The following is an 18,107-nucleotide window of genomic DNA, read 5'->3' as shown; positions in this document are numbered from 1 at the left end:
ATAGCGGCCAGTGATAAATAGCCTGTATTTTGTCATTGGTGCCTGATTTTGGACAGGCAGAAAATTAAAATACCTGAATTACTAGTTAAGCGGCGTACAGGATTACACACGTCCAACCACCACCAGAATCCTACCCACAGCATGTATATGGCAGCATCTTCGGTGTGAGGGCTTCACACACCTCTGATGAATTTATGAATGAGCCTACAAATTACGACCCGAAAGGTCTGGCTCAAATATGTGCTTCGTTCGACGAAGGTGGTGGGGTTGCACTAGGAGACGCGTTCGTTATCTACTCTATTGTCGCGTCTTCTCCAGATTGGAGCACCACAGCATTCAAATCCGGGCTTCAGGCAGAACTCATATCAGCAGCTTCTGCCGTTGGAAACGCGATTCCTGTGCTAGTCACTACGGAAAAGGTGTTCACCGTGGACCTCGTTTCGTTGCCATGTTTAGAGCATCCACCTTTCAACTCTGCACGAGAGACATCACCTCGCGACAGTCTTCCTTGGTTCCTTATCAATGCATCGAAATTCCCTAAGCACCAGATTGTCGGCCGCGAAACTCTTGTTGAGTCCTTACTCGTGATTCTCCAACGACCGTGGTGTGTCCTTGAACTATGTTGCTGTAATAGTCCGGCCATATCGGCCATCCACCAGTTCGCTACCATTGCGGCGAAGATCATACCTGAAATCTACAATAATGCCTTGGTATTGTTACATCAAGAGCTGAGAAGAAGAACAGTACCCTCTCTTGGTGATCTAAAACACCTCAAGTTGTCCTTTGCCAAACTTGATACAACATGGTTTACTATCAAGGAAGTGTATACCAACTTGTCTTCTAGTCGGCTTCGCTCGCATAACTCGTTCTGGTTGCGACTGATTTCTACCTGCGCTCTATACCTTGATATAAGCTGTTCAGATTTGGTTCGCATTTTGTCGTACACGACTTCTAGAGGTGTTCATTTCTCGGAGCAAAAGCACGCAGCGCACAAAGAACATTATTCAAGTATTGAACGGATGTCGCTTGGCTCTCACAGTTCAGTAACAATATCGACATTCAAACCGGTGCTCCTGAAAAGGAGTACCTTGAGTCTTAAGGATCAAGAAAAATGTTTGACACTACACGATTTGGAACTTTGGAGCTGCGAGCTGCAATTCCTGCTTCTAACATACCAACAAGTTTTGCATATTATTTCTGAATCTTTGTCTTGATACCGAACGATGGATGGGTGATCGGCGTACGTTTCTTTGCACTTCCTTTGCTTGCCTCGTGACAAAAGACAAAATAGCCGTCGGGCATCACGGCAGACATTCCAACTTACACAAGAACGTGCTCGCAATCCTCCCGTTGCTTCACAATGAAGTTCCTAGCAAAAGCTCTTCCCTCGGGTGTTTACTACTGTATAGTATAATCACACTGAATTCATCTCTATATACACCGAAACATAGAGATATACATGATTCCGTCATTTACAATGCGGTCTATGCTAGAAGCGGTGGTCTAGTATTAGATCCATAAACTATTACTTGTACCACCTCTCTTAATCTGGATCTTGTGTGCCCTCATGGCTTCTACGCGAGACGGAATCTCTTTAATTCCCCTCGATGACCTTTGCAAATCAAGTAACGCGACAATAAGATCAATTTCTGGCGATTTCACAATTACAAACATGCAAAAAAACAATATTTCACTGAGGTCCATAGCTCAAAGCCCGTTCTCCACGATTCCGATACACACAAACCAACCGATCGAGGGCTGTGCGCCTGAGGGAATTTAGTCCGTACGGCACGCTTTCGAGGTGCCTGCAGGAACGCTAGAAGTTGTGGTGGTAGCTCGCACGGATGTAGTGAACGAAGACGTAGAGGCTTTGATGAGCCTTTTCGATCCACCCGAACCAAGACCCGCCACCAACTTATCACCAAGAGACTTGATGCTGTTTTCGAACGCCTTGCTGTTCTTCGCTTTCCAGTCTGCCTTGGATCCTGGAACAGCGCCCTTTCCAGTGAAGCCAATGTACAAAACATCCTTTGCACTATGTCCGTTGTTACCGGTAATTTTGTCGTTGGGATAACAAAGCTTAGCCAGAGAGATGGAAGCTTCTCCGGTGGTAACGCCGCCGTTGGTGTCACCCCAGATACCATAATGCTGTGATCATTTTAGCCGGTGAAACATTAAGGAACAATTGGGGGTGAAGTACCAGTTTACCACCACACACAATCGCCATTACACTGAGAGGCTCCATACCATGCTTATCAGGCATAAACGAAGGCTTTTGCCCCTCATTTCCAAAGACCACATATGGGTGAATGCTTGCATCCAGGTCCTTGATACCAAATTGTTTCACTTCATCCTGGAAAGCCGTGACACCTTGACCACTCCGATCATCGGAGCAGCTTCCCTCGGAGTTATGAGCGCCATCACAATCGACGTCCATGTCAGCGTACGCGCCCCCCTTGGAGGTGCTGTGCAAGAAGATAGCCCCGTCTATGTCGCCGCAATAATCCGTATCGCTGGGAGCGCCCTGTTCAGCTTTGAATCCTTTAGCAAGTAGGTTCTCGCATTTAGCGGCCTATATATATTAGTCCCATTGACTGTAGTTGATGGTCATGCGTGGACTACCTTGTGGGATTTGTAGATTTCTTGCAAATTAGCGGGCACCTCATATGCCAAGGCAAGTCCCGCAGAGCAAAGAATCAAAGTACTGAGAACCTGCATTTTGAGAAGAAAAGACGAACTGGATTGATATGCTGACTTGGAATGGGTCATGAAACAGAGGAAAGTTGTGGGATATATACACCAGCCGTAGCCGCATATATGTCGGATATGCAGGAGCAGACAAGAAAGATGGTCCACTTGGGCAAAATGATGTGTTTGGAGACATCCTAAAATGGATATTGATTATAGGGCAATGTCCAAAACGGGTTATAGCGCAGTCATGCCTATTATTCTCCCACTGAGATCCCGTCAAAGTCCAATGGGAGACCGCGATCGGGTCATGCGTCAATACAACTTAGGAAAGTGGCCTAATATAGGGGAAATGTGTTGAATATTTGAAGTATCATCCTTAGCTAAAAAAGAGGGACACCATACCATGCACGGTGATTGCCGATCTCCATGATGTACCCTTTGGGAAAGGGGCGCCGATCATCTATATTAGATCCTTGATGCAGATTCTGGGGTAGATTACATTCATCTCTCTATCAACATAGCAAGCAACTAGTTAGGAAGTATTGTTCTAATAGGAGCTCACTTATATCTGAATAATACAGAATTCGGACAAGATAGAGATCATCTTCCCATCTTTTTTTTTCTTCGCTTTACATATACCGTACATCACATTTGGCAAGTCGGCGATCAAAGGAAAAAGCAAGAGGAAGAAATATGTATAAAATCGTGCTGATCATTTTGAGAAAAACGTCGATCATGAACCCCTCCACCATACAACATACAAGGCAACGTCGGCTAAAGCATGTGAATCGAGAAGAAAGAGAATCAATTACACAAGACCAATTAACCAATCCGGAAGGTATTAGGAGAAATATATGGCTTACCATTATTCGGCCCCCACTCTACGGAGTACTCCGTGCTCCGTACTATTATGTACCTGCAGGAAATCTATTTCTACAGTCAATATTACTGCTTTTGGTGTGTTATTATTTGTTTCTGGTATGGAGTACCGTACAAGTGAAGTCAATGATTTCATCATTCGGATATCTACAAAGTAACCCTACAACATAGATGTTGATTCATTGGTAAGTTTTCTGATAAATATCATAAGACGATCGTGCCAACAACTTATGCCACAACTCTGAGTATAACAGTTTTCAGACCACAATCACTAGTTTAATGCAATTCCCTTTTTCTGGAAAACCCAAGTGTGGCCCGTAACCTCCAACGACCTGCTGATATAGTTATGCCAAGTCTTCGAAGCCTAAAACCCTACGATCGACATCAACAGGTAGCATCACAAAAAGCAGTGTTAGCGCCCATCGCACTAGTTGTGGGCATGGCTTGAAATTAGGTAGGGTTTCAAGTCTGGCAAGGGCAATATTATCGACTTGGTCAAACAAAATCTGCTGGTCAAGGAATCGGGCTTAGTTGCGAAAGGATTCTCATCTTATCTAATAAATATTGAAGTAGTGGTGTGGGGAGCACCCAATATATGTACAAGTTAAGGCTCAGAGCTTCCGCGTGTGAAATATGTACGGGTCTTATTAGCAGTCAAGTTGGAGACTCGGCATCAAAATTCTTAAGATACATCCCATAGCGATTTGCCTCGAGAGAATGGACCAGAGAGTACTATAGACATATTTCCATAGAGATGATACACGTGCCTGTATCAAAGGCGTTGAAAGAATATAAAAACAGCTGATTTTTTGATGCTATTGCTGTTTCCCATTTGTAAAGAACGCTGAAAACACTCTCGCTTGAGTAATGACCAAAACTCTTTGCAAAACATATTGTTACTCAGGCTAGTCAAAAGAACAAGGAATGTGTCCCAATAATCGAAGGGCTGCTGAACTAGAGGCCATCCAGAATTGTGGGTGCAGACATATTCAAGATGGTATAGAGCTTAATCGTTATCTCTACCAATTATCGATCTGTCATCTTAGGTACATAAATTGCGTCTCTCACTATTTTTGACCGAGTTGAATGGGATGTTCCAGTCCCTGAGCTGACCAAGGCCCCCAAAGTCCAGCACCGATATTCTAGGTGGATTTTCAGATTGTGAAGGTAAATAAGACACATATCTTGTATTCTATAAATGCAATAGGTATATGATCGATCCTATATATACAAAGAAAGTTATTGTGCACAATAATGCCACTCTCCGTACTCCATGCCCAAGATGATATCTTGTCGTGCAAGTTCATGTATCATGACAAATGCGAATCTAAAATGCAACACTAGGAAAAAGAAAACCATTGTATTCACGCGTTCTCCGTGTGAAGGGTTCCCTGTGACTTCCGCCCGTACGGATTCTCATCCGCGATCCAGTCCTGGTGGCGTTCGGGAATCTCGTAGTTGCTGCTCTTCCAGGGGACAACCCTGTTGACATACATCCAGTCAAGCTCCTCGAGCGTGCGACCCTTTCCTTCAATGACGAAGAAGTAGACAACCCCCACAGCCACGAAAAGGCAACCAGCGAAGACGTATCCGTAGGCAAAGTCGATCTCCTTGGTGATAAAAGTGGTGAAGAAGCTGATGAGGAAGTTCCACAACCAGTTGGTTGCGGTAGCTAGGGCCATACCCTTGGCACGGTACTTTGAGGGGAAAAGCTCTGCGACAATAGCCCAGACCATGGGGCCCCAGGTCATAGCATATGCCGCAATAAACAGGCAGGCGACGACAATCATACCTTTCCCGGCATTAGGGGTGTTGGTAGGTGTTTCCACGTCCAGAACGAAATGGCCGAGAGACGAGAAAATCATGAACATGACAAACATCCAAATCGCTCCAAAGATGAGGGACTTGCGACGGCCGAAGTTTTCCACAACATACAAGCCGCCAAATGTAGTGCCAAAATTCACAGCGCCGAGGATACACTGGGTCACAAAGCTGTCCGAGAGACCAGCGCCTTCGAAGATAGTGGTACCCTATCAAAAGAATCAGCGATTTCGCTCAATATAAGATGAAAAGCAATTACTGCAGGAACTTACATAGTAAAAGAAGTAGTTAGCACCGCTGAGCTGCTGCAGTGACTGCAGGACCATTCCGAGAGCAATGCGGTAGAACATGCAGGGAGCGGTGAGGAATTCATGCCACTTCTGGTCATCAGACTCGGCTTCAAACTGCTCACGAATCTCCCTCATTTCTTCCAAGATGCGGACATGGTTCTCTGGGATACCATAGAGCTTGGCCAGGGTGCTTTGAGCACTCTCGGCCTTTCCGTGGCGGAACTCATAGCGTGGGCTTTCCGGGAAGAATACCATACCACCGCCGAGGACCAGAGCAAAGAGGAAGGTGATACCAAGAGTGATGCGCCACTGAGCAGTGCCATCCATGGTGTGAGTACCCAGATTGATGCAGTAGGCCAGGAAAATACCGAGGGTAACGAACAGCTGGTAGCAACTGATCATGGCACCACGGATGTGACGGGGGGCACTCTCACCCTGGTACATGGGCACGAGTAACGAGCAACCACCAACACCGAGACCAGTGACCCAACGGCCAACGACCATCTGGTACCAGTGGCCATCGGGAGACGTAATTTGAACAATCAAACCGACGTTGAGGATCATACACCAGAGGGTAATGGACCACTTCCGGCCCAACATATCAGCGATGGGAGCTCCAACTAGGGCACCAATCATGGTACCGATGGATAGTAAGCCGACAATGAGACCGGAGCGCACAGTGCTGAATTCGTATGAACCATCTGTGTTGAGCTCACCATACCGCTCCAAGTAATTGCCCATTTCTTGGAAGCCGGAAATCTGGCCCGTGTCATATCCGAACAACAGACCACCCATCGAGACAAAGAGGGCCATCACTAAGGATCGCATGGTTATCCGAGGGATTGGGGTATCGATACCCACGGGGTGTATGGGCTTCTCAACAGGGCTATGTTGGAATGACGACTCGATGCGCGGCTCTTGAGCCGGGGTGATGGACTCCCCATGGTGGGAAGACGCTTCGACACCCATGGTGTAGGTTGAGGGAAGAGGAATATGTTTCGGCCTGTCCTAGAGTTTGATATTTCAAGTTGTATTTTAAATGTTATAAAGGGACTAGAGGACCAGCTCAGAAGAAATATAAGATTGAAAGAAGAATAGAGGGAAACAAGCCCATGGAGAACGAGAAATCTCGGGGAACATGGGGGAATAGGGGCCTTTTTGTAATTCAGAAATCAGAGTGAAAAAAAATAATAAAACCCAGAGTCGATGTGGGGAGAGAATTGTGGAGAGGCGAGTCGCGCGAGATGACGATGCTCATGGCCGCGGATACAAACTAGGATGACAACAGTCAACAAGCCGGCGGAAGCCGATGTGCACAGCCGCCTCACCAGGGGAAAAGCCATACAGGGGAGGTTCCAAGTGATTATCGGCTCTGGTTCGCCGTTTTCAAGTGGATAGCCGATTTGTTCGGGGCAAGGGTCGGGAAGTGGCGGATTCAAGCTCATAGGCCAAGGCCGTGCCGAACTGATTCGGGATCAGATATTTTAATCAGGACCGAGAAAGAGGCCGAGGACGAGATATCTTTCAGTTTTGCTTTGACCATATCGATGTACTTTGTATAATGCCAGGTGTAGGATACTAGAATGGAGAAAGCGTAGTGGGCTAAAAAGAGACCCCGGGCATTCCCCAGGCCCGGGTTCTCTCCGGGTTCTCTCCGGATTTGGGAGAAACTCATTTCCTGATCGGTATCCCGGTGAAAACATCCCCGAGAATTATCATCTCCAGACAAGGAAGGAGGGTTTTTGAGGGGAAATGCGGAGTCTGGAGGGCATATGGTCAGGAGTACTAACTCGAGACATTACTACTAATCTACTGGCAGGACATTACTTTTACAAATGACCCTACATCTACTCCGTGTACAGCCTATACAAAGCCCAATTCCAATCCCATTATAAATCTAGCAAAACATCGGCATTACATTTGATACCCCAATGCCGAGTCCCGAGGTCGTCAGTGGCGGGCCTCTGAGGCGCCACACCCGTTGCCCTACGTCATTGAAGAATTTTCGATTTTCTTTTTAAATTTCATAATTTCATGTAATTTATATGTAATTTTTCATACTTACATATTCAAGTTTTCATTTGCAATTTATAATCCCAGGATCGACCTACGTATGTTGTATAGTCCATTTCATATACAACCACCTGGGCACTATAACGAGTTCCTCTATCAATTCATTCATCTATTCATCTATTCATTAAAAAAATACAAAAACTCCCGCTTTAAGCCAGAACATATCCAACATATTTACTTAGAGAACACCCATGGGGTGCGGAGTAGACATCGCTTAATTTGTCATTCTCTCCGTGGTTCCCCGTGGTTTCTCCAATCATAAAGTATTTACCTCGACTCCATTTGCCGGTTGATCCGCCACCCAAAATCCAGCATTGTTGTATTTACTAAGATATTCTCCATGCCAAGTCGGGCAATTTTCAGGCAGGAACGTTTCACGCTTGGTTAGAACCTTGGAAACCCGTTCCGCTGAGTCATTCAGAACAGAGATATCGCAACGGTGAATATGAATACGTATAAAACACTAGGTCGCAAATCTGGATTCAACCTTGAGGGCTGTGAAAATCGAGGCATCCTTCATTCTTTGCAATCACGAACTCAGAAAAGCTTGTGAGAAACGAAGTAGTAATGGTCATATGAGACAGATATATTTTGCGACATTGTAGCACATGTTACAATTGTCGGCCTAGCTAGCCGATCTTCCATTTGTTACGACTGAGTGCCAATGGCTTTTTTTCATCTCCTACGTATAGCGGCTGGAACGCCTTGACAAATGGAGACAAGCGTGTCAATAATTCCTCCGTGTTTCAATTTCTGCAGGGCTTCCCCGCGAAATTCAAGTGATCCATGCACTCCTGAAGTTCTTAGATACCCCGCATACACAAGTGGTCTGGCATATGGATTTCGGTCCTGCAAAGGCCAAATCATTGGTATTTCGCAAGCGGACTACCGCCTTGATTATTCCGCAAACAACACGGGGGGAGGGCTTGCAGCGTAAGCTCGATGGGACCATTCTATGGCCTGATGTATCCTCTAGTCGATGGAATAATTTCAATTTCCTAATTCACGGCGGAAGACGTTCCCCGTCTTTGAGTAGTCCCCCTCTCTTCCCAACCCGGCTCCCAATATATACATATATATATCTACATAAACATGCACGCATCCAAAGCAGAACCAGTGCACTACGAAATCTACGATCATCATGAAAACGCTAGCAATCTTATCCCTGATAGGCCTAGCCTGTGCACAAGCTTCTCCGTATGCTCAATGTGGTGGGAGTGGTTATTCAGGCTCTACAACATGTGTCTCTGGCTGGACTTGCCAATATCAGAATGACTGGTTTAGCCAGTGTCTCGCATGTAAGTGTACTAAGATATATATTTTGCAAAGCTATTCAATTGATTAACACAAAATACTCTAGCTTCTAGTGGTGGTACCACTACTCTATCGACAAAAGTCTCGATCTCTTCGACAACCACAACTAAAATAACCAGTACAACAAAGGCAACCACCACGAGTGCCAGCGGGACAGGCTTCCCCGCTACGAATGGACTGGGCTTTGAAATTGATGGAAAGAAAAGCTACTTTGCCGGTTCCAATTCCTACTGGATTGGCTTCCTCACGAATAATGACGATGTGGATCTTGTGTTCGACCACATGAATGAATCTGGGCTCCGAATCCTCCGAGTTTGGGGATTCAACGATGTCAACACTGTTCCATCTTCCGGGACTGTCTATTACCAACTACTTAAAGATGGAACTGCCACCATCAACACCGGCGCCGATGGCCTCCAGCGCCTGGACTATGTGGTTGCCTCCGCTGAGGCACGGAATGTGAAACTTATTATTAACTTTGTCAACAACTGGTCGGATTATGGGGGTATGGCCGCTTATGTCACTGCTTTTGGTGGCAGCCAGACAAGCTGGTATACAAATACTGCGGCTCAAACAGCCTACCGTGCTTACATCAAAGCTGTTATTTCACGATATATTGACTCGCCTGCTGTCTTTGCATGGGAGTTGGCTAATGAACCCCGCTGCAATGGCTGTGACACTTCGGTTCTTTACAACTGGATCCAGTCCACTAGTGCCTATATCAAATCTCTGGACTCAAAGCATATGGTCGCCATTGGTGATGGTATTTAGGCCCTTGAGCTCTACCACGTGGTCGATTGTCTAACTCATCTTCTAGAGGGCTTCGGACTGAACATTGGGTCTGATGGCAGCTATCCCTACAGCTACGGCGAGGGTTTGAATTTCACGATGAATCTAGGAATTGATACCGTCGATTTTGCTACATTCCATCTCTACCCCTCGAGCTGTATGTGTATTCTTTTTTCATTACCATTAATTCAAACGTCGCTGATGTATTCACACAAGGGGGAACCACCAATGATTGGGGTAACGGATGGGTCAAATCCCACGGAGCTGCCTGTGCAGCAGCTGGCAAGCCCTGTCTCTTTGAAGAGTACGGTGTCACTTCTGATCACTGTGCCATTGAAGCTCCATGGCAGAAGACGGCGCTGGACACCACTGGCATTGCAGCTGATCTCTACTGGCAGTATGGAGACACGCTGAGCTCCGGAAAGTCCGCCGATGATGGGAACACCTTCTACTATGGAACTAGTGAATTTACCTGTCTGGTAACGGATCACGTCGCAGCCATCGACTCCTAGACCCCAGAGCTGGTGGGGTTGCACGGGAGAGAGTGATCTGCAGATTATTAGGATGCAGCTGATATGAGGACCATGGACTGTATGCTTTTTACCATGAGATTTGAATTCTTTTATGATATGGACAAGTCACGCAGAAATGACTATTTTGATTGGGTATTTAGAGACTTATGTACATGCAACTCGGTGCTTTTCTAGGATTAATTAGATTGGGCTAGCCTCAAGAGGGCATGGAGAGTTTGGTGTCGCGATGGATAGAGAGTTTCGTGTTGCGAGGGCAGAAGAGTTTCGTGTTGCGAGGGCAGAAGAGTTTCGTGTTGCGAGGGCAAAAGAATTTCGTGTTGTGAGGGCAAAAGAGTTTCGTGTTGTGAGGGCAAAAGAGTTTCGTGTCGCGATGGCAAGACAAATTCAATGACTGGGTGCCTTCTTGGGGACTTCGCCGTAGGCTGAAGGTTCAGGGGAGGTTTCATCCCGCTCTACAGCGTCGGTTGGCGGTCCACGATAATTGTTGTAGCCCCAGACACCATACCAGACAGCAGCAATAGCAATGAAGCCAGCGAACACCACGGAGGCATAGTTCATGCTCTCCTTGGTGACAGATTTAAGTGTCGGCATGCAGAAAAGGGGAATTGCAAGAAGACTCCAGCCTAGAATTATTAGAACCGTTAGCTTAGGGCTCAGTCAGTGGTTTGGGGAGTTTAGAGGCAACTCACCAAGAGCAATAACGTTGGCAATCAGGCCAAAGACCCCAAAGTTGAAGCTACCGTTCTTGATATCCTCACGACCACGGAATATCAGGGAAACAGCGATCGGGCAGGCATAGCTCATGGTCAAGAAAATGACACCAACACCCGAGAAGGCATTATACGCAGCAGTAGAGCCAAAGTAGATCACCCCGAGAATAATTTCCACAATCATGCCCAATACCAAGGCATTGAATGGAATGTCGAGAGTCTTATTGACGGTGCTCCACCAGCCCGAGCCGGGAATGCCGCCGTCACGGGCAAAGGCCCAAGTACAGCGAGAGGTGGCGGTCACACAACCGACACCGCAAATGACACCTAGCACAAGGAGGGGAATAAGCAGACAGAATGTACCCGCCGAGTTGCCGATGGCAGCCTTGAAGATGGCAGGGGTGGGCTGGCCTGAAGCCAGATTGACCAGGTATGTGAGATCGGGAAGCACGAAACAGACGGGAATCAAGAAGAGAAGACCGGCGATAAAGTTGATAATGATAGTTCCGACCATGGCCTTCGGGACCATGATGGCGGGCTCTTGAACCTCCTCGCAGAGACTAACGAACACCATATGTTAGCATATTTTTCTAGGAACGGTTGACTTGGAATTGATCTAAGGGTTAGACTCACGAGATAATCATGCCGGTCGCTGATGTGGCGTAGGCGGCCTGCAAGAGACCGATGAAGAATGACCACCCCGCGGGCCACCCAGCCTGAGTTTCAAAGTGACCAAAGACCCATGCGGCATCGTGACGACCTTGCTTGGCGATAGCTAACAGGCAGACGACAATGGCGAGTAGACCGGCCATAGTCCAGAAAATGGCAAATGTCTAGAAACGATAATCAGTACTATTACCCCATAGGGCAAAGGGGCACGTGCGACACATACCTCCAACCACGGCAGCCATTTATTGCCAAACGCCGAGATAGAGTGCGTCAAAAAAGTAATGGCTAAGAAGATGAGGAAGGTCTGATAGGCCTGGAAATCATCAGTGATTCCAACACCCGGCGATTTTTCAAAAACATTCAGACAGGCCACAAAGAGCAGGGCAGTTCCAAAGTTGACGGCGAGGGTGATGGTGATGTTCCCTGCAACATAGGACCAGCCACAGATCCATGATGCAACGCGACGACACCACAACGGAGACAAGACGAATGTTTGATAGTAAACACCACCTGCAGTTGGGTAGACCGAAGTGATTTCCGCCAATGAGATAGCCACACATAGAATCAAGAAAGAGATGATCACCCAACCCCAAATAACATTGGCCGGCCCACCTGCGGCGAGTGGGTAGTATAGAGTGGTTGACAAGCCGTAGGGAACTGAAGAGAGAATGAAGCACATAAAAGTGACTTGCCAAATCGATCGATTGCGAGCGAATTCAGGCTTGTATCCCATATCCTCCAGGGTGCGATCCGCATTGGAGGTGCTCACGCCCTGTTCGACCGTCACCGCGGAAGGGCGACGGAATGCATCATCAGCAGCCATAAAGAATGAAGTTATTGAGTAATGTTTCTGATCTGCATATGGTGCATGCAGATTATTATAAGTACTAGGAATAGTAGTAAAGAGAGTGAAAAAGAGATAGAGAAATAAGAAGTACAAAAACAAAAGATAGAGAAAAAAAAAAGAAAAAAGAAAAAAGAAAACGCCACTTAACGGTAACCTTGGAAAAATATGGAAAAATTAACCCAAAAAATATGACCGGCAGATTAAATGCAAGCGAATGAAAGCCACACGAATCCACCTGGATCCACCTGGATCCACCCTTATCCACAGGACACGAGCGCGATTAACTTTAAGCCAGTCAACGCGCATGGAGAGACAGGGAGATTGTTGGCACAACCAATCAAATTACTTCTAAAATCCAAAAAAACCCTACTAGTGTCATCCTTGTTTCGAAGCTTTTGAGAAGATTAGAACATGGGGATTGCGTTGTCACCTACAGTTCTACGGAGTACAAATATCCATGTACAACATACATAGGGCTGGGGTTAACGGTTTATCAAAATATTTCTTACCTACTTGATACCTAAGTACATAGGTACACAACATAGAGTAGGACATATATATGCAGTTTTACTTTTAACCCCATATGTACTCCGTATACAAATACTAATTATGGAACCACCGTTGACATGATGTCGGAGGGGTTGGTCTGCCGGCTCCGAGTCTTGGGAAATGGTCTCCGGGCAAATGAAGACCCGATCATTTTGCATATTATCTCTTTTGCATTTTACAACATAGGTACATTATAGGAAATCGGATACCAACCAGGACTGACGCTCCAAATACGGAGTACCTATGCAGATAAATGTCCCCCTGATTCTACCAGGTTCCGATACCAGCCGTGTTCTGACAGGCCATCCCGCAAGTATAGAGATACGCCTCAATTAAAAGGGGGCACAGGCTTTCGGCGCAAATACTCCATTGGTCACAACTATCTTGGCTGTAACCTTTTAGTCAATTCCCTACGGCGTACTCCGTACTTCAGTCAATTTTTGATTGGCAAAAATCAGATGGTAACTTTGAGCATGCTGAGAAATTATCTTCTGAGTACGCAGTAGGCTAAAATCAAATTACGCACTCCCTAAATTCCTTCCAATGAAAATCATAACATAATATATGGGTCTGAGAAATGCCCAACATCATACTCCGTACTCCGTAACGGATCCATATTCGCGACATGTTGATGCCTGAGGTGTCGAGCTTCCAAGCCTTCCAAGGTTGCCTCTGATATTTCACCCGCCAACATCTTCGGGCGCAAATCCACTTTAGTGCTCTGTACCACGCACGCCAATATTCAAGTTTCAAATTCCCCATCCACCACCTTCCGACATAACGTGAACGTTCAGGACTCAGGAGTTTCATCCACTCCAATGACCGAGTCAAACCCTTGATGCCAATTCCGATCCATGGGTTGCTGCTGAGAGTGTGGATACACGCTGTTGCCAAATGTGTCTCACCTACATCGACTATTGCAATTAAAGCGGGGTTGTATAGTCGCGTCGTGAGCAGAACATGTGCGCTCAGGACACCGCATTCGAGGCCCGTGGGACTCGTATCTAACATAGTGCGCGAATGAATGAAACAGATGAGAGGTGGCAGCGAAGGGCTGGCATCAGGGACACCGAAGTATCCAACTTGCGTGCCGTCAGCACTATTTCCCAAGGTCCACCCACCAGTGGTGTAGTGTGCAGAGGGTCCCCCGCTAGCAGAATTTATCCAGACCGCATAGAGCCATATAAAATTATAAATACGGAGTAGTGGTGGCTAATCTATATGATATGCCAAGGGTTATAGCAAAACTCAGCTCCTCGACTACTCTAAATCCTTCCTATCTCAATACTAGCCCTAGCGCCTAGCTAGGCGGCCCAACTTCAGGGATATGGAACTTGATGCTTCAGACACAAAAATAGAATAGATGGGCGACAGCATCAGGGTACCTACATGGCTGGTCTCAGGCTTTCCAATCTTCCGTGGTCTTGGGTCTTGTGGAGACGGGCGCTTTTATGCGCATGGCCCTGGATGGGCGATCAAGTATAGATAACAAACCTAAATAGAAAATATTGACTGAGTTGTGGATTCCGAATGAGCCATGTACATAGAACAATAGTGAATCCGGACTCTAAATGGGATATCCACGGGATGCCGAAGGTTTCGTGTCGGTCGGCAGTGGGGGATGTGGGGGTCTTCGATAACCTGAGGGGCCTCTCCAGGATTGGAAAATTGTGGGGGAAGTCGGGGACTTGAATGATATATATAGACTCCCTTTGCACGACTTCGAAGCATCCCTTAGTGGGTTGCAAGAACGAGTTGTTATCTTGATCATCTTGATATTAGCAAGACATAGAGCCTCGTCTCATCTCTTAGGGGAAAACACGATGTACCCTCTATAAACTCACTCTTCATATGTATCTTCTATGTCTAAATCTTGATAGTGATAGGCTCACAAAATGTAGGTTAAGTTCGAATTTTATAGCCGCATAGCTATAATGACAAGCATCTATGCTTCCTATATCAAAATGACGTCGGTTACCTGATCGGGCGTGGGCCCTAAAAAGGTCTCGCAAAAGAAAACTTCAGTACCTGTAGTATCCAGCGCCATTGCATTCATCTTCGCTCCAGAGCTGATTGTGATTAGTGGGGGTGAGATGGAGTGCCCTCGTCGCAATATTCCCCGGGCAGCCCGGAGATATATTTACCGATTGGTTTTCTTTTACATCTTCGGGGTGCTAGCTATTGGTGTTATTTGCCCATCAGATGCTATTCGTCTGACCAAGGGCGACGGCATGGTAAGCTCATCTCCATTCGTGATCGGCATCCAGAACGCCGGCATTTCCGTTTTGGACCACATCGTGAACGCTGCCGTCTTGACATCCGCCTGGTCTGCAGGAAATTCCTTTCTGTATATGTCGTCGTGCTCGCTCTATTCCTTGGCTATGTCAGGCAACGCGCCGCATGTGTTCAAAACATGTAACCGATGGGGTGTCCCATACTGGGCTGTTTCGGCTTCAGCATACTTCTCAGCATTGGCATATCTTGCTGTTGGGAACTCTAGTTCGCTTGTGTTCAACTGGTTCGTCAACTTCACAAATACTTCTGGCTTCATCTCATGGACCTGCTGTTCTGTGGTGTTTTTCCGCTTCCGCAAAGCTGTCAAAGCACAGGGCATCGAACAACCGTACAGATCAAAGCTGCAGCCATACGGGGTTTATTTTGGCCTCGCTGGTGCCACTCTCATGGCACTCATCAATGGGTTCACAGTATTCTTCCCATCGGAATGGTCTGTGAGCAACTTTTTCACCGCATACATCGGCATTCCTGCTTTCTTGATTCTCTACTTCGGACACCGGGTAGTATATTGGAATGATCCGTGGGCATGGCGCCCGGAGGAAGTTGATATGCACACTGGGTCGGATGAGATTATTGCTGCTGAGCAACCACCAAGACCACGTGGGCCTTGGTGGAAGTTTTGGTGGTGTACATAACAAGAACAGTCAGCCGCTCATGCTGGCTGCTCTATTTGGCATTGTAAGAGTCCGATAAAGGACCTATCGACGTGTTTTTGGATGTTCTTTTCCGATATCTCTTCCGGTGTCTTTTCCAATGTCTGGTCAGATGTGTACAAAGGCGGTAAAAAGCACAAATCGTACAGACCTCAGAACATTTCTGTATACAACAAGCGACAAGGGATGATGTGAGGGGAGCAATGGAGGGAGATTGGGGGAACCTTTGATGTACCTACACATGTTGTACATACCGTGACCTTATTTGGAGACCCCTGGACCCTCTGTTTGTCATGTTTGTGAGCGTTTGGGATGTTTGGCAATTATATGACGTAGGAAATATCTGGGCGGGTGTGCTCTTATCACTCACCCGCCTTATCACTATACTAATACTCCATCCATTCTTAACATCCAATGACAACTTTGCAATACCTCAAAATCTTATTGCTCCGCAATTCGGAATTTGGCTTATCCAAAGTCTGCCGTGAGGGAATAGCCAGTGACAACCTCTTTATCATTCCCATCGTCCCACATATTCTCTCTCATATTCGATAGAGATTCGGTATACGCCGTTGACCGTCCACAATCTGGTCGGAAGGACTGGAACTTTTATTACCGGCCCAGATATATAAAGACTATCGTGTAGAACATCCTATGAGCATTCTATCTCGAGCTGTGAGCTTGAACACCTGAATAATCTGGAACCATGGCCGTGCTACCACTTACTGTCCGCCCACTTCAACCTCCTCCGGGCTCAAGCATTGATTTCGGTGCTGAGATTGAAGGTGTTGACTTAGAAAACCTAACTGGTTTGTGGATTATTGTCGACTTCAAGAGCACAAGCTAATGGTCATATAGAGGAGCAGTTTGGGACGATTCGGAAGGCCCTCTATGAACACCACGTCGTGGTATTCAAACACCAGAAAGGGCTATCACCTAAAGCCCAGTATGAGCTGACCAAGCGCTTCGACCCAGTCTCCGACAACTATGGACATGGCAAAACCATTGATGCGAAGAGAAGCATTCTTCATCCTGATCTCAAGACTGTCCCTCACCAGCCACAAGTGCAGGTGATTGGAAATGGACATGTTGATTCATACGAAGGTCTCAAAGATATCACATTACGACACCCTCACCACCGGACATTCCACCAAGATCACATCCCGGACGAGGAGGACTATGAATTCACCCGGTTCTATCGCTGGCATATCGATGCTGCACTTTACGACCTATACCCACCCCAAGTGACAACGCTTATGGCCGTGAGTGTGCCCAAGGGCCGCCGACAGACATTATTGTATGATGATGGAACCGGAGAAAAAATGGATGTACCACTTGGCACAACGGCGTTTGTTAGTGGCGAGCGGATGTTTGAACTTCTTTCACCCGAAGATAAGGAGTTTGTGAAGATGAGTAAAATAGAATATGCCCCACACCCGTAAGATCTCCCGTGATATGCCCATGGCTTTTATTAAACGAGCTAACCATTTGGACAGGTATATTTGGATGAGCCAAGCCCATTCCCGATCCACGGGGCTCGGTATGCACTCAGAAGGCCTTGAGTTACCTGACTCAGAACTGCCACCTATCGACCCTAGCAAGATCATGGTCTTCCCGATGACCTGGAAAAACCCAGTGACGGGCAAATTGGCTCTGCAGATCCACCCCTCTGCCGTGCGACGTATCCACTGCGCCGATGGAACCACGATCGACGACTTGGTCCGTGTGCGAGATATTGTCTATAAGTTGCAGCGGCCGGCCATCAGCCCTCAGTATGTATATCCACATGACTGGGAGGATAATGACTTGGTATTATTCAACAATCGTGGCGTGCTGCATTCCGTGGTCGGTGCGTTCAAGCCTGACGAGGTGCGATTGTTCCGTCAATGTAACTTGGCGGCTTCGGAGCCGCCGGTTGGACCGTGAGTACTTTTGATTTTGATTTAACGAAGACTATGTGTTTGTGTGTTTGTAAATATTGGGCATAATGGGGC

At 46.8% G+C, this 18,107-nt stretch overlaps 7 protein-coding genes across 7 annotated transcripts; 4 read left to right on the top strand and 3 right to left on the bottom strand.

Annotated features, from left to right (window-relative positions):
- Positions 1-194: 194 nt before the first annotated feature.
- On the top strand, positions 195-1,214 carry PEX2_081720 (uncharacterized protein; the record flags this gene model as incomplete). Its single annotated transcript, XM_016745442.1, has 1 exon — positions 195-1,214. The coding sequence occupies one exon, from the start codon at positions 195-197 to the stop codon at positions 1,212-1,214; it is 1,020 nt and encodes a 339-aa protein (XP_016602190.1).
- A 562-nt stretch (positions 1,215-1,776) lies between these two features.
- PEX2_081710 (glycoside hydrolase family 75 protein) lies at positions 1,777-2,718 on the bottom strand (the record flags this gene model as incomplete). Its single annotated transcript, XM_016745441.1, has 3 exons — positions 1,777-2,148; positions 2,201-2,572; positions 2,623-2,718. The coding sequence occupies 3 exons, from the start codon at positions 2,716-2,718 to the stop codon at positions 1,777-1,779; spliced, it is 840 nt and encodes a 279-aa protein (XP_016602189.1).
- A 2,216-nt stretch (positions 2,719-4,934) lies between these two features.
- Positions 4,935-6,650, bottom strand: PEX2_081700 (sugar porter family MFS transporter; the record flags this gene model as incomplete). The annotated part of the gene is made up of 2 exons (XM_016745440.1): positions 4,935-5,600; positions 5,664-6,650. 2 exons carry the CDS (start codon positions 6,648-6,650, stop codon positions 4,935-4,937), a joined length of 1,653 nt encoding a protein of 550 aa, XP_016602188.1.
- Positions 6,651-8,846: 2,196 nt separating this feature from the next.
- PEX2_081690 (glycoside hydrolase 5 family protein) lies at positions 8,847-10,369 on the top strand (the record flags this gene model as incomplete). The annotated part of the gene is made up of 5 exons (XM_016745439.1): positions 8,847-8,951; positions 9,025-9,052; positions 9,115-9,831; positions 9,886-10,014; positions 10,074-10,369. The coding sequence occupies 5 exons, from the start codon at positions 8,847-8,849 to the stop codon at positions 10,367-10,369; spliced, it is 1,275 nt and encodes a 424-aa protein (XP_016602187.1).
- Positions 10,370-10,774: 405 nt separating this feature from the next.
- On the bottom strand, positions 10,775-12,592 carry PEX2_081680 (Amino acid/polyamine transporter I; the record flags this gene model as incomplete). The annotated part of the gene is made up of 4 exons (XM_016745438.1): positions 10,775-11,013; positions 11,080-11,660; positions 11,734-11,933; positions 11,993-12,592. 4 exons carry the CDS (start codon positions 12,590-12,592, stop codon positions 10,775-10,777), a joined length of 1,620 nt encoding a protein of 539 aa, XP_016602186.1.
- Positions 12,593-15,396: 2,804 nt separating this feature from the next.
- On the top strand, positions 15,397-16,095 carry PEX2_081670 (Amino acid/polyamine transporter I; the record flags this gene model as incomplete). Its single annotated transcript, XM_016745437.1, has 1 exon — positions 15,397-16,095. One exon carries the CDS (start codon positions 15,397-15,399, stop codon positions 16,093-16,095), a length of 699 nt encoding a protein of 232 aa, XP_016602185.1.
- Positions 16,096-16,819: 724 nt separating this feature from the next.
- PEX2_081660 (TauD/TfdA dioxygenase family protein) lies at positions 16,820-18,039 on the top strand (the record flags this gene model as incomplete). The annotated part of the gene is made up of 3 exons (XM_016745436.1): positions 16,820-16,922; positions 16,972-17,551; positions 17,610-18,039. 3 exons carry the CDS (start codon positions 16,820-16,822, stop codon positions 18,037-18,039), a joined length of 1,113 nt encoding a protein of 370 aa, XP_016602184.1.
- Between the last annotated feature and the right edge of the window lie 68 nt (positions 18,040-18,107).

This window comes from Penicillium expansum, assembly GCF_000769745.1.
Source record: "Penicillium expansum strain MD-8 chromosome Unknown contig273, whole genome shotgun sequence".
Lineage (NCBI taxonomy): Eukaryota > Fungi > Ascomycota > Eurotiomycetes > Eurotiales > Aspergillaceae > Penicillium > Penicillium expansum.
The sequence above is the reverse complement of the archived record's forward strand: the minus strand, read 5'-3'. Positions and strand labels throughout refer to the sequence as shown.